The 16,967-nt window shown below is 35.9% G+C and overlaps 1 protein-coding gene across 4 annotated transcripts in view; it reads right to left on the bottom strand.

The window, feature by feature from the left end:
• Positions 1-16,967, bottom strand: part of LOC149799036 (inositol 1,4,5-triphosphate receptor associated 1-like) — a 257,140-nt gene that overhangs the window by 109,468 nt on the left and 130,705 nt on the right. For all 4 annotated transcript variants that reach the window (XM_089957997.1, XM_089957996.1, XM_089957994.1 and 1 more), the window contains exon 4: positions 4,004-4,248. In XM_089957997.1, coding sequence (XP_089814123.1) covers positions 4,004-4,248 — 245 coding nt within the window. The remainder of the gene's footprint in view (positions 1-4,003; positions 4,249-16,967) is intronic.

Here is a 16,967-nt window from a genome sequence, read left to right on the forward strand (position 1 = left end):
GTAGCCCAAGTCCAATTACCCTGAGGTGGAGGGCCCCATATCCTGTATAGATTCACTGGGATAATAGGAATGGGGAGGAATACCAATATGATCCTCTTCCTGAGTCTGGACCCGCTGAGTAGACTCCCAGTTTTGTATGGGGTATAATGCTGGAGTGGGGAGATGATGATCTCAGTTGGATCCCTATTCCATTACCATAAAGTCCTTGAGTGATGACTGGTGGCCAAAATGATTTGACTGGTCAGTGGAGACCAGTGACCATACAACAATCTGACCAGTGACCACCTGCCTGTCATAAATGTCAAAGCCTAGTTCATCTTCATCAGTGATAAATGTGCAGTGCTGTTCCTCCCATTCAGGAGAGAATGACATGCTACCCAGAAGTGTTGAGTGTGATCAGTTCCTAATTCTTGGGAGGTTGTGACACACTACCTTGAGATGAACACTGAACTTCTTTCCTCACAGAAGGCAACAACATGATACTGTGAATGTAATCTGTGTTTTCAACTTTTCCCTTTTGGTGGTGGTGGTCCTTGAATGCTCATTCCCTTCTACAGGAGGGTCTTACCTGTCTTCAAATACACTAGTCTCATAGGCTCCTGAGACCTGGGAGTGTTCTGATTGAAGAACAAATCTTTCTTACAGTGGGCTTATTCTTGGGGCTTGGTAAGAGAAAAACCAGAAATTTCTGATAATAAGGGGGACTGATATTTCCTCCACTCTCTATGCACACATCTGGGATTGGCTTGATTCCAGCTATCACTAGTCCACATTTGTGGAAAAAGTGCATGTGTGTGTGATTTGGATTTTTAAAATAGCTTTAACATTTTTTCAGTCACATTACTATGATGTCTGCAGTGTGGAAGTTTATAGTGATGTCTAGCACCAGGGCATCATGCCGAAGACATGTAGCATCATGTCCCTCCCAGCCAAATTTTACCCGACACCAGGGTGACCAGTCCTAACAATAACCTCTTAATGCTAAGCGCCTAGCGAAGCAATTGTTAGTACCATTTTTATAAGTCTTTGGTATGACTCGGCCAGAATTTGAACCTGCAACCTCTGGCATTTGAGGCGGACACTCTAATCACCTGGCCACCAGAGTGGTCCACTGTGGAAAAAGTACAATGATTCTTACAAGTGCACTTTGAACATGTGAGACAGTCTGAGTGAGTGTCCCAAGGGATTTTTTTTCTATGACTTTCATTTTCCAGTCACTGCTCCAAACCATAAACTCCCAGTTGCTTCCCTTTCATCCTGCTTCCTTGGTCTGCTAACAGGATATCACTTCAATTGCAGCCATGATGCATTCTGCAGAATAACATGTCAAATAAAACCGGTTCAGTGCTCCTATATACCTTTCTAGAGGCACTAATAAGCTTTAAAAACTTTCCCAAATCAGGATGGATTTCTAAACAAAATTGTTTTGGGGGTGGGGTGTTAGTACAAAATTGTTTTTCATGACGTGATTTGGCAGGTACATGTTAATAAAGAGTGCAGAGTTCCCATTATAAAATTAAGGACCATACTACTGGGTTTGAAAATTCACTTGATCTGCTTGAAATGACAAGTTAAACTTTCAATCAGTCAAGTACTGTAAATTCCTGCAAAAGCTGATCCAGGGCTGACCTTTCATTAATGAAAAGGCTAATCTCTTTGGAATATTGCCAATTTTGTTCACCACAAGTCTTATACCAAAAGTTTGTGTTCTATGTTTTAATCAAGCTTATACAAGCACCTTGCTCTCATTCTGCATATAAATGAAAATAAAATGTATGCTGATAAGAAATACAAAACTACAGATGGGCCAGAAACATTTAGATTTAACAATACAGGGATTTGAAATTGAGAATGTCATAACGGTCTTCTTGTGGATAGATTTCTGCAATGGAATGAACAAGCTGACAAAGTAAATAAACCTGTTAACTCAAAATTACATTACTTTCCAAGAAAAATAAAATTCTTCCTCATAAACATCTACCAGAGGGTAAGCAGACTGGACTCGGTTTATAATTATAACTGATTTTAGAAGGGTCACAGATAAAGTTCTGAAAAATAACTGCACACAATCAAATTCAGGTCACTAAACAGCATCAACTTCTCTATTTCTATAACAGCTATGTAAATAACAGTTTACTTGAAGAAAGTAAAAAAATTTATTACATGCCTGATTGGTTGAGTGGATCTTATTAGATTTTTCAACTGCTGTACTGGACAATAAGTATGGATTTTGTAGGTAAAAGTACACCAAATAAAAATCAGAAATCATGTAGAAAACTGGCATTATTCTTTAAGGTAATGCAGCTTTTATTTCAATTTTGTCACAAGACACATTATGAAAGTCTGCAGATAACATGATCGTCAGTGAAAAGCTGTTCACTTTAGCCTGGTCATTGTTTGTATTGACATGCTGCTGTTTATGGTTTTACTAAGATAACTGAATTTAAGAACAATTTCATAATCAATGGACTGGTTTGGTTTTCATGAGTTTAATGCCATTTTTAGGACACGATACAACCTACATGTGGCCAGTATGTTTGGTACTAGTTTGGTTGAGGAAGACCCAGGAAAGAACCCTGTCCCACATGAAACTAATAGCAAGTTTTCTAACATACCCATCTTGGCCAAGCCAAGACTTGAACTCATGCTGACAGAGCCGAGATGTCTTTGACTTGAAAAGGTGAGTGCCTTAGTCTACTCTGACACCTGCGTCCCCATAATCTATGGATACATTCAGAAATGATCTGTCACTTGTATCATTCTCAATGTCTTGAATGGAAATAGGATTCCTCTTTTGAAACACAGTGCCCAATATGCTTAAATTTAACAACTAATAACTTGTCCTCAGTTTAGGTTAATGTTAACTGCACATGGATCATTTATACAATGTGATGGAGCTCCTTCTGCCCTATCTGGAAACTAAAAGTACTTTCCAAAATTAAAAAGTAGCCATCTACAAAGAGGCCTACTACGACTGACTGATGACATTAGCAATAGATACATCACAAACGATTTCAACTAACTACAATCTGTTCACCTGGGCCTTAAACAGAGAATGTTGTATTGGGAAACAAGAAAGAAAATTCATGATCCATAATTGTTCTAAATGACTGCAGAGAATGTGGAATTCATACTCATTGATTTGCATAAAGCTGCATGGCAAAATAGCTGAAGTCCAACAATCTTTAGGAAAGATGCTATAAAAACTAACAAGGAATGAAAATCATGGCCATAACTCTCCCTAAAAGATATTACTGAACACTGGAAATCAAACTGATTTAAGACCTCATCAGTAAATTTAGTTGAAATCCATAATGGAAGAGTAATGCTGCTGAAAATGATATCAGGAGAGAATAAACAATAATGAGGCATAACTCCTGTCAATGATGTCATGGAAATCAGGAAACTGATGTATTCAAGATGTTGCCAGCATAAAGCTACCCACCTGTACCAAATTTGGTTGAAATCTAACCATTCCTAATAAAGTTAATTTGTTGAAACTAAAATCAAAAGGACAGGCAATCAGGGGGCATAACTTCTGTAAATGACACAATGGAATGCTGGAAATAAAATTCACTCAAGGTTTCTTCGTTAGAGAGCTCCATACCAAATACTGAATCCAGCAAATCCTTGGCAAAGTTAAGGTGCAGGATTGAATGAAATATAGTCAATCTGGAATCTTAACTCCTTTCAGTGATGAAACACATGGTTGAAAATCAACTTTTGAGGTCACTTCATTAAAAAGCTGCATCCCAATTTTGGAAAATTTGGTTAGCATCCTGCAGTTCTCACTAAATTAATCTTACAGAAACAAAACTGTTGATGGCTGAATGGACAAAATTACAAACTGATGGATGGGTGGGTGGACAATGTGATTACTACAGGACTCCACCGACTTCATCAAGCAGTACCCTAATAATAACTTCAGGTACTGGGACTGTACCTAAATTAAATATGCAGTACTTAGGTACTTAGTAATTTGTGTATGCTTGAATATACAAACCTGACTTTACTAGAGGAACCAGGAAGTAATCCCAAATTCTCTAAGAATTCATTTGGTATACTTGGAGTCACTATCCCATCAGAAGGGCTTTCTGGTTGGTCGATGTCACTTTCAATGGTTATCAGAGGCATCTCATGGTTAATATCTCCATTTTCCTCCATGCTGGCATTTTCTCCTTCAGCAAGTTCTGACAGCTGTGGCATTTTCATTTGCTTCCTGTGCTCTCTTCTCCGAGCCAAATTGTTCTGAAAACAAAACAACAAAATGTTAGTGAAATCTCCTGAGGTTCTTTTTTTCATAGGTGCATAAAATCATGGGTTGTTTGACTGTTAATATTCATGTGTTTTTTTGTTGTAGCAACCATGGGATCTACAAACATTGGTCCCACAAATAAAAAGTGAATTCACAGGAAGGAACTGAACATTTAATTTTCAGAATGTGTGTTTGTGTGTGTGTTTTAAGAGCGTGGGATTTTTTTGTATAAACATAATGTTAGTTCTCAAATGACTTGAAAAAATACTCTTGCTCTGATTTGGAGAAGAAAACAAACAAATTCTATCAACCATATTACTTGAAGAATGTTTTTTATTTTGAGATAAACTAAAAAGTAAAGTCCTATTTGGAAAGAAAATCACAAGCCCCTGCCCCCTGCCAAAAATGGTCAGTTCCTAATGAAAATTATATTATGTGGCAAAGGATGGTTTCCTTTTTATTTTTCTTTCTTATTAATTAGTCAGTCCTCAGCTATTACTTGAAGAAGAATGCATAAATTCAGCCAGATTATAGGCATGGGTTAAAAGGATTAGATCCACAAGTAGATACACAGACATCACACTAGTGGAAACTAACTTTGAATTTGACTCTCAGAATGACCAACAGGTGCAGATGTTCCATCATACATCACTGTGATGGTTATAACCTTTGGCCAAAAATCTCACTTTTGACCTAGATTTAGCTGTGGCAATTAAGTTACATTCATTCTCTTGGTCCAATAAATTAGTGTCCCAAACCTGCACTGATACTGACATTTTGGAATCATTATTACTGTCAGTGAACTGACCTTGAATCACAAAGTGATGAAATCATTTGGGTTGAAGTTGTAATGAAAACCATGAAAATACTAGTCTGTACTATTTATTGTTTGGAACATTTGGAAAGACCATACTGGTCCAGGATTGATTGAACTCTTAATGTACCATTAGACAAAACACTCCATGGCATGCGCATATATGTGTTTCTAATAGATAAGGGAATTTAGTATTTTAATACTACACATGTTAAAATACACAGTAATTATTGCTATCTTCATATAAAGTGCATTGTTATACTCTACTTAAGAGGGGACCTCAAGGGAGAATAGTCCTTGTCACCCTCTATAAATAAAGCATTCTTCTTCTTCTTTTTCTTCTTATTATTATTACTGGTGACTGGAATGCACACTTCCTATATGTGTTACTATACAGATGAGGATTGAAATCCCAACCTAAGAAATTGGAATATTAAAATGGAGAAACTGGAGTAGGTGCAGTATTTCTAGCAGAGCCAGGTCTGCTGCGGAGTTTAAGGTTCCCAGCAGAGACATAGAAAATGACTAGCCAACAATGTGGACTTTATTCAAAGTGCCTCCAAAAGGGACAGGATCTCATCTAGTCTCTTCCAAGGAACATGGGCTAATCCTCTGTTTTTAAATAAATTCATCTCCAGGTAAACAAAATCTTGAGATGGAGGGAACTCTGATTTCTCTAGGTTTGGCAGAAGGCTCAGCCTGGTCGCTATGGACCAACAACATAACAGATCTAGTCTGAGGGATTCTTGACAGCCATTGGGAATCTACCAATCATCCAAATATTGAATGGCTGGGATACCAAGTGACCTTAAAGTGACTGCAACTACTCCCATGACACTAAGCTAGGCTGAAAAGCAGATCTTGAAAAATTGGAGACCTATCCATCCAAGCAAAACCAGAGATACTTCCTGTGTGGAAGAAAGATAATGTGAAGGTATGCATCCTGAAAATCAGTGCAAACTGCCTAATCACAAGGTCCTATGGTATGCTTGACTGAGGCTGTTGTATCGATCTTGAATGTTTCCTCCAACAGAAATCTAAGTAGGAAGAAAAAGTTGAAAATAGATGGGACTTTTGACCTTTCTTGGGAACCAGGAAATTAGAGTAGAGGCTGGAATTTTTTTTTTTTTAAACACCCACTCTTCTGTGCACTTTTAAAGAAGGGAATGAACATTTTCATTTAAGTGCACTAGAGGAGTGAGATCACAAAACTGAGGCCAGTATCTAATGGAAAGGACCCAGCCATTGATAGTTGTGCCAGACCAAACTTGAAAAGAGGTTTCATCTGGCACCAATGGAAGAGGTACTGTATGCAGGAGAGAGGTCAAGTCCCTAGGGCTATCCACCTTTGTCCTTAGCAGAGATTAAAAGGTCCTTGAACATCCACCCTGGGCTTTTGTGGCATGCCCGTTTAGGGACTGGCTGCCATGGTTGAACTCTGAAATGGGGTTGTTGCTTTAATCGTGGCTGTGCAGCTTTGAATTTATCTGATGGACCCTGAGTGGGGTTAAGATGATTTTGCTTCTTTGCTGGTTCTGATGAGCCAAGAGCAGATTCAAGGGACTGGTGTTTTTGGTCTATCAGATCCACAGAGGGGATGAGCCCTCCAAAGAGTCTCTGCCGCCAGAAGAGAAACCCTCAGAGTGTTTACTGTGTTAGTTGCATCCTTTGTGAATTAATCCAGCTTTTTATGTTGACCTTTCTGAGGTCTGGAATGTATCCAATTTCCTAGCACATATATAATTACTGTATATGCTCTCTAATAAATTGAGCAAACTGCAAACATAGATCTGGATCTGCCAAAGCTTAATGTGCCAGCAGATCAGAGTATATGTTGTGCATTCTAATTACTTTTAACAAACTACATAGACCCAGTGTATTATGTGACATCAGATCTGGGTCTGCACAGTTTTAAATTGGATTTTACTTAGCAGCTAGTATATATTTTATTCCATTTTATGCAACAGGCTTCTTTAGTCTTTGGTTATAACTAGAATTTTTCATGCTAAAACTATGCTTGATGATCACCACATTCCTTAACTTTACAATATGTACAATATGTTAACATTTCAATATAAAAGCTTTAACAATGATTATCCCACTCGTGACACTACAGACAATTTACTATAAGTACCTGCCTATAAGATGGGTCAAACTGTTATCAATATAGATCCTGATGTCTTGCTGCATAATGTGCCAGCAGATAAAAATCTATGTTGTTCGTTCTACTGATTACTAGTAAAGTATATGTCAACGTGGTTATGAAGGCATATTTACTCAAATTAATAAATATTCACTGTTGTTCTAAAATGTAATACTAATGTATTAATCTATTAAATCCTGACTGTTTAATGCTCTGTACCTTAAATATTATTAAAAAACTTCCAGAGGAAAATTATTGATCACTATAGACTTTTGGAATGGTTGCAAGGTACCAAACTGGGTCAACGAAAGAGAACACTGGGTTTATCATAACAAATAACAAAGTTGTTTGATTTATTTTCAATACTCACATCTTTCATTATGACATCGCAACATGTGACATACAATCTGGTTTTTACTGGATCACACCTTAAGGGTGACCTCATTCCAAAATGACTACATCCTTTGAAATCAGTTTTGCCATTATTTACTTCTTGAGGCATGTTAATAATGACCTTCCAATAAATAGATGTATTAGGATCCGAAGAAAGTGAATATTTACCATTTAAAGGGATGTGTAATCGAATTAAAAAAATTGACACCCATTACCAAAATAGTTCGGTACAGAATGAATGCATGACCTGTATTATTTCGACTATAACTGCACAGACCCATTTTGAAATCTATGGTTATCTGCATTTTAAGTATTAGGAAAGAGTTTTTTGTTTTGAGTATTGTCATATCAATGACTTTTTGAAAGTATTGATTTTATTTCAATGACCTGTAGTAGTGCCTATCTGATGTAACTGAATCTGATCTAACTGCACTAAGGGGAATTAGTCACCAGTGAGAGGATTTTTCTTTTCTACATTTAATGTAACACTAATACCTTCAGTTAGTTCTACATGCTTACTCCCTCTGCACTATGTTTAACCTGGCTTATAAACAATCCTAGCAGACTTCAGAGAGAGCATTCCTTGAAGACCTTTTCTATAGTCAAAATTATGGTCTGATTGTGTTAGTTGCAGACCCTTTTTCTAACTCTAGTTTACATGCCATAATGCACAAAGTCTAAATTAAATAATCCAAATAAAGCAATATATCCACTCTCCACACACACCCTTTTGCAACTGATGATGTATATTAGAATTTCCAAAAATATTATATGAAGCAGGAAATTACTTGTAAACTTTATCCTTATGAGCTTATTTATATCCAAATTAAACTATAACTATCTAACTCTATTTTAAGCACTTTTAGTCTTTACAACTACTAAAAGAGATTCCGATTTCCCAACAACTGGTCACTAATTTTAATATCTGAGTATTAATTGCAAGCTTGCCATCATTGATTTTTATTAGCTTTACAAACACACAAAATTGGGGCCCTGAGTGGCCGAGTGGTCTAAAGCGCTCACCGTTATGGACCATTGCCATCTCACCTGTAAGCGTGGGTTCGAGTCTCAGGTTCAGCCAATGTGGGTATGTGAGAAAGCCTGCCAGTAGCTTCTCATGGGTTGGTGGTTCTTTCCCCAGTTTTCCCCAGGTTCTTCCTCCACCACTGATACTGGCCGCCATGTATAGCCTATCTTGCACTGAAAAATAGTGTTAAACCTTACAACAACAAGCACATAATCCAACTGCTATCCTAACTTCTTTGTTTCAATTTCTGAGCCTGGACTGTAACCTAACATCACTGGCCCTGACTGCTGCTGATAATACCATATTTAAAAAAATTAACCCTTGGTGATGAGTTTACGTAACAGGAGGCAGTAGCCTACTGCCAAGCTCTGTAGCGTCAAGGTCATGTATGATACACTAAAGTGGGTGGTACTATAGAAAGGTAGACAGATGTAGCTCTACAATGATACCAAATAATCTAGAATTTCTAGTTGCACTGCAAAATACAGAGAGATGAACCATTTTTTGGACCTGATTTTTTTCTACCCAAAATTCGCCTGTTGTCGGAATCCGATTTTGTGCCCAGATTTGAGACTTTCTGGACTCAGATCTAAGGCAGACCGGTATGAACTTCAAACAGACAGATGAATATTTGCAAAAGGTAGCATAAGATGGGCATTTGGAATAAAGAGTGGTCTTCATACGGAAATAATGCGTCAGATAAGCAAAAAAAAATTTTTTTAAAATAAATTTAAAAAATACAAAAATAATTAAATTTTTTTACCCTTCTGCTCATGCGCGAACCAAATAGCCAATGAAAAATTATGTTTCTAACACAACTAGGCATTATGTTATTGGAAGATACCTGGAATGTGTTTGGATATGTTCAGAAATAGCTTTCAAGATGTGTTTCTTTGTAACTCGAATTTCAGACAAAAACGACAAAAACCTCCAGGGGTTAATGTGTTAACCAGAATCACAGTCCCTAAATTTCACAGTAAATAAAGATGTACTCATCTATTATAGACATACAATTATTACATTTATGGACAGAATTTAGAAAATTTATATACCAATGTATCTACTCTTCTAAATACCATACCAACTGAAATAACTATATTTAGCCTGTAACAAAAGACTTAAATTTGTATCTTTTGACCTCAAAATGAGTAGGCTTCTGTCCTAATTTAAGAGCAAACCATGCTAACTCTGATCATGGTACTAAAGCTGCAATGTTTACTAAACTTTGTACACTTATACAATAAGAGAAATGCTGCCATTGAGTACAAACAATTCCAGACTTTATATTTGCCCCGTTTATTAGTGAGTTTTTCTGTACATGTGACAACCATTTATATGTAAGATGCTGACAATCTGCATGCTATACCTCAGCCTGTCATTGTTTATTTTCTGATAGTCACATACTTCTTATTATGACTAACTGGTAAACTCCAGTTCATCTGACAAAGTACCATATGTATATTTGCTTATAAGCCAAGTCAAATTTCAAACAAAAAAGATAAAGCACCTGCAGATCAGTGTTTATCTTGTTGAGCATGCTCTACTGATTACTCCTAACAAACTACACAGATCCAAATCTGACAGTGCATTATGTGATTTCAGATCTCGGTTTGTGCAGTTTACAGTTAGTCTCATCTTATAAGCAAGTATAGATATGCATACATGCCAAACCCCTTAGGAGGTATAAGCATAATCATTCCTATTTAATGGCAAAAAAGCATGATTTGGGCATAAAAAGTGTAATCTATATATTACATGCTGTAATTACAGCACACTTTATGAAAAAGATTCATTGATTTTTGCTACTAACCTGGTTCTGTAGCTGGTAAAAATTCTTGACACAAGGGGCAAAATCCATGCGGATTAGAACCGAGAATACAAACACAAAATATACTGACAAATTATTTATATTCTTGACAAATTATTTATATTCTGCAATCACTTTTTAACTAGTCTACATGTGTAATTTTGATCAATGATTGTGAACTTGAAGTCATGATTTAATTCTGCAATGAACATGAATTGCTCAATCCGAGTAGTGTATTTTATTACTCTCAAATTATTCATAAGTTTGTACAATGGTGTTGATTAGTCCTTTTTCTGATCTGACATGTTTTGAAGTTTGAAAAGATCCATCTGCTCTAATATTCATATAACATCCATGAGTTACAAAGTTTCGCTTAACATCTGGTGCCATTTCGTTTAAAAGTATAGACTGGTCCACTATCTTAACTGCCTTAGCAATATAATAAATCTGTGAGGCAAAGTTTCATATTGAAGAAACTCATGTTTTCTTGGAAATTTGTCATATACAGTTGCTATATATAGAAAATAAGGAACCCACAGGTATGTCATTGACATCTTGTACTCTTATGCTATTCATATGCAGCTATAATCTTTTTAATAATATTATCAAATTTGGATGAGTAGAAAAAAAGAAATGATAATAAAAATGGCATATGCAACTTTTTATTGCTTTATATTTATTTTACTTTTTAAAGTACCAAAAAAGTGTAATCCATATACAGCCTAGCGTAAGACGTAATTTGGCAGAAAAAACAACAATGATTATGTCAAAAGCATAATGGTTGGCATGTATGTATATGCTAGGCAAAATATCTTTAGGATCATTGTTATACTGTATCCAACTGTTAAATATGCATGTCATGTAATAACAAAAAAAAAATGGACAATACAGCATACATCCTGGACGCATGCAAATGATGCCTTTGGATGCACATCAGAGAGTACAAAAACTGTGTAGTGCAATATAAACTTGAAACAATATTTCTTTAAAATAAAATTTTATACATGAAAAATCCTGCAAACAAATATTTATTTCAAGATACAAAATACAGCTGAAGGAATTTTTTTGTCAGCATTATTGGTAAATCAACCTTATGTTGAACATGTGGAATAACATCATTTCTTTGCAATGCCACATTCAATGTGGAAATCATACATACTTTAACCAAAGAATTATGAAAAATCCTACAAAACAGTCTAAGGTATAGGACACAAAGAACAAAGGTTATTATGCAAAAACATATTTCTTCTTTTAGTCACAACACCTTGACCGTTGAACCCAGAATCAAAAGGCTACTTTCCTACATAAAGTGTAAGCCATCCACAAACTTTGGGAAAGGTATGTGGTTGAGAAATGAAACCTGTTGTGTACAGAGAACCTGATTAATTTCTTGTCAATGGTGACCTTTACCTGTGACCTTTTGGTACCAAAATCAGTAGGCTTTTTCCTTCAAGTGCAAGGCATTCACGAAGTTTAGAAAGGTCTGTGATGTAGAAATAAAGTTATTACACAGAAACCATTTTTCTTCTTTCAATATCAGTGACCTTGACCACTGACCTTTTGACCTGAAAATGCCAGATTTCTTCCTTGCCTCAAGAATAAATCCATCAACAAGGTTTGGTCCAGGTCTTTGATGAAGAACTAGTGTTATTTTACAGAAGTCATTTTTTAAATTTTAGTCAATGACCTTGACCATAGTTTTCTTCCTTATCCAAGTGCAATTAAAAGCTATCCACAAACATTGGTAAAGGGGCCCCGAGTGGCTGAGTGGTCTAAAGTGCTCTCCGTTATGGATCACTGCCATCTCATCTCTGTCTGCGAGGGTTTGAGTCTTGGATTCTGCCAATGTGAGTATGTGAGAAAGCTTGCCAGCAGCTTCTCATGGGGCGGTGCTTCTTCCCGGGTTCTTTCTCCACCATTAATAATGGCCGCCATATATAGCCTATTGTGTGCTGAAAAATGGCATCAAACCCTACAACAACAACAAACATTGGTAAAAGGCAGATGGTCAATGGCTAAAGTTATCGTACAAAAACAAAATGGTAACAGACAGATAGACAACATCCTAACAATATACATGCTGCTTTTGGCAGACAAATAAAAATTGTTCCAAAAATCCCTGCATCTCTCTGAAGATACCAAGGTAACAGTGTTCCAAAATGAGATACATGGCTTAGACATGATCAGAGAGATTCTTACCATATTAGACAGACTTTGGAAATGATCCAAATATCTGCCAATTCTCTCCTCTCCTTTAAACAAATAAAGATTACAATCTTCAAGCTGGATTAGAAATGCATTGTTGTGGTACCTTATTCCTTGCGCCTTGAAATGTCATAAATTATGAAAATATAAACAAACTACCTCCACCTCATATTCAATATATTGTGCTTCATAATATAATATTAATCCTAGATCACAGCCAATAAACTCACGATGACCACAAAGTATTAGGAATTTACAGTATAAAATCAAATGACCTCTCTTTATTTCTGAAGGACCTGACTGAATGAGGGGGATTCTAAAATAAATTAATAAATAAATACTAAGGATTATGTTTTTTTTATAGTCTTGAAGTGTTTAAGATATGCGTTGATGTGGTACACATAAACTAAAATAGCTAAATTACACCAAGACACAAAACTTGCACTAGTAATGGGAGTTCCTGCACAATGGAAAACTCCCCAGTAACTGATACTAAGATTACAGGCTTTCACAATCTAACAGCATGGACATAAACGGAAAGAGGCTGGTGCTCTCTATCAAGCTGTCAGTTTAGCCCTAAAGATATGGCCTTGTGAACATATCTTCTTTGATATGGGAATGAAATATTATGTACCTGGAAATAAAAACGAAGGAACTGGATATAAATTTTCTCTTGAAAAATTATTCAACTGAAAACTTGCAATCATGGGTATAATAAGGCACATTGCTATACATTAAATGATTATTAAGGCTATACATTCCCACCAGACATAGATAATGGGGTGAGATGGTAGGGGTGAGAGTCCAAGATGGTGACTGCAGCTTTGGAAGTTTACCAAATACCTGCCAAAGGTGGCTCCCTATTGACAATAACAAACAAAAATGTCCATCTTATGCTGGCACAGTACATTTTAATTATTTAAAGAGCTGTATTCAAGAAAGCTTACAGTAATTATAATCAAGACACATTCAATGCAATGAAGCTACACTGATTTATGAATCCTTGCATGTGAACTTAACAAATGCTAGATTTCTACTGTCAAATTTCAGATTAAATACAGTAACAAAAGACTTGACCTGAGAAAAGTTCAATGAATTACACTTAAAGGAATGGTGAGTGCAAGTATCACTCTGCCCCACCCTCATAAAACCCTTGTCCTACGACTGACATGAATCTAAAAATTACCATTTTAACCAAACTATACACAATAATTAGTCTTTTAGTGAAAACTTTTGGTGACATGACCATCTATTCAGGAGAAGCACTGAGGTTGGGGGATACATGAACACACATATGCATGCACAATACCAGGTTCCACAGGACACTTGTTTTAATATTTAAAAAAAATATTCATGACTGACTAACCGAACAATAGTACCATCTACTAAAATAAATTTTCTTCACCAGCACCATCAAGTAACAAGTCATTGTGTCAAAAAGATCACCTGAAATATTCCAGGCTCAAGTGACCACCTTCCACATTAAATCATCAATAGCAACAAGAATCATCTTTGCATAAACTGGTACTTCACCATTCAATGAAATTTTGATAACAAGTATTCCAGGAGCAATTCCATGATACTCATTTGCAGAATTCATGCTAATCTCTAAACAAGAGTCCTCCAAGAGAATGATACAAAACAAATTTCCAGGAATTCAAGATAAGACCATTTCTTCCTTTTAACTTTTCAGTGCTGTAACCATCTCTGATATTCTTCAGCAATAAAAAGGTTTTCAACTTAGGACAAGAAAAAAATGTTTCCTATTGCACTGGCTTTAAAATGATGGTAGGCTGGTCATTTTCTTCTAAACACATATTTTTAATGTTATTTTTTTGTGATTTTGTTTTTAATTTTTAACCATGGGGGGAATGTGCTAGGGTCAGAATTGAAAAACAGGAATGGTCAGCCATCCAGAAACATATTTTTTGGTTGACCTTAGCTGCTGTGGTGGACATAGTGATGTCTGATTGGCAACAATTTAATTTAGGATATATATTAAAGTATTTTTGGTGACCACCCAATGTCAATATAACTATATATTCTGTAAGAGTAGCAACAGCAAGATTTTCAAGATGGCTGTTATGGCACCCAAAATGGATGTACAATTGCTAAAAGTTTCTTTTGGGAACAACCAGGCATCATAAGAAGTCTTTTGGTGAAAACTCCTAATTGACATTGTCATCCATCTGGGAGGAACAGACATAATGATAATTTAAGACTGCCATCATGGTGGCCATATTGAGGGTCAATTTACATCATTTTCAGTTAAAACCATCTAGACACCATAAGAAGCCTTCTGATGAAAACCCTGTATCAAAAATGACTTTCTATTTAAGAGTAGCATGATCATGATTTTCAAGATAGTCACCATGGTGGACATATCGAATGTCAGTTCAGCACCATTTAAATTTACGACCAACAAGACATTACATATAGACTTCTGGTGAAAACTTCATGTTGATATGACTTTCTATTTTGGAGGAGTAACAAAAATAAGAATTTCAAAATGGCTGTCATAGTGACTATCAGATGCACACCATTTCCATTTAGGACCAACTAGATATTATAAATCATCTTGTGAAAGTACAATATCAATATGACCAGTCATTTAGCAGAAGTAGTGGCAATAACATTTCTCAGAAGGTTACTGTGGAGGTCAGATTAGCACCATTATTTGTACAACCAACTAGGCAATTTAAGAAGTGTTTAAGTGAAAACCCTATGCTTGTATGATTGCTCTTTCAGCAGTAGTGATAACAAGATATTCAAGACGGCCATTGTGTTGTCATACTGGATGTCTGGGCAGCACCATTTTCACCCAGGACAAACCTGATATCATAAGTAGTATAAAAAAAAACATGGTGATATGACCATCCATTGGAGGAGTTGCAATAATGAGATTCTCAAGATGGTAATAGTGGCATTCATACTGGATGTGCAAGTTGTACACTTTTCATTAAAAACTAACCAGACATTCTAGAAAGTCTTCTGGGGAAAGTCCCATGTCAAAATGACTTTTTGTTCAGAAAAAGTAGCGATAACAAGATTTTTAAGATAGTTGTCATGGATGCCATATTAAAGATCAGACTGGCAGCATTTTCAGGTATGACCACACCTGATTTCATAAGAAATCTTTGGTGAAACCCCATGTCAATGACTATCTGTTAAAGAAAAGTAGCAATAACTTGTGCATCAAATTTGTACCAATTTCATTTAGAACCAAGCAGATATCAGAAGTCTTTAAGTGAAAACTCCATGTTGATGTGATCATCCATTCAAGTGGAATAGTGATAAAAAGATTTTCATGCTGGCTATTGTAGTGACCATATTAGACACCATATTGGTAGCATTTTCATTTAGGACTAATGAGATATCACAAGAAGTCTTCAGGTGAAAACCCATGTCTTACCATTAAGGAGTAGCAAAAACAAGATTTCAAGATGGCTGCCATAGTAGCCATACTGGATGTCAAATTGGCACCATTTTCATTTAGAACCAGGTAGACATCTTCAGAAGTACCCCATGTTGACATGACTATCCATTCACAATGAGAATTGATAATATTTTTAAAGATGGTTGCTGTGGTGGCCTTTTTCATTTAAAAATAAATTAAAACCATAGGATGAATTAAGTGTCATGGCAATCCACCAAGTAATCAGAAGGATTAGCAAGATAAACTTGCGCAGAAGACAGAAGACAGATGCACAATAGATGAAAGACCATTCCATAAGCTCTGATGGTCAATGACCAGTATGGCTAAAAATCATGCTGAAAATAATATGAATGTACAAAATTCATCATCATCTTTGCAAGCCCAAATTAAATTCACTTCATGTTTAGAAAATTTAATCTTTATCTGAAATGGCAAGGAAGTTTTTCCCCTCAATGTTTAGTTTTCAGACCTTGCACCCCTCTGGAAAAGAATATTACCAAGCTGAATACAGTATGTTTAGTACATTGATGATGAAGACAAATTCGAAACAAAGATTCTATGGAACAAACAACCCACATGCAACCTGTACTATGATTAGGGCTGGGTATAAAATCTGTAGTGCCTATTCTGATGTAACTGCACTTAAGCCAGGGGAATTAGATATGCAAGAGACATTATCTTTTACACATCACAGCCACTACAGTAACAGTAATTACAGATGTACCCAGCTAACACAGCCATCTATGGTAGTCCACAATAAGCAATAATTAAATATATCTAGAGAATTTAGACAATGAATATGCTATTGCTTCTTTGTATCTATGAGATAACTACAATACCACCTGAAATAATTAAAATTGGCACTATAATAATTCCCATACTTTTTT

This window comes from Sinohyriopsis cumingii, chromosome 5 (genome assembly GCF_028554795.1).
Source record: "Sinohyriopsis cumingii isolate HCF-2022 chromosome 5, ASM2855479v2, whole genome shotgun sequence".
Lineage (NCBI taxonomy): Eukaryota > Metazoa > Mollusca > Bivalvia > Unionida > Unionidae > Sinohyriopsis > Sinohyriopsis cumingii.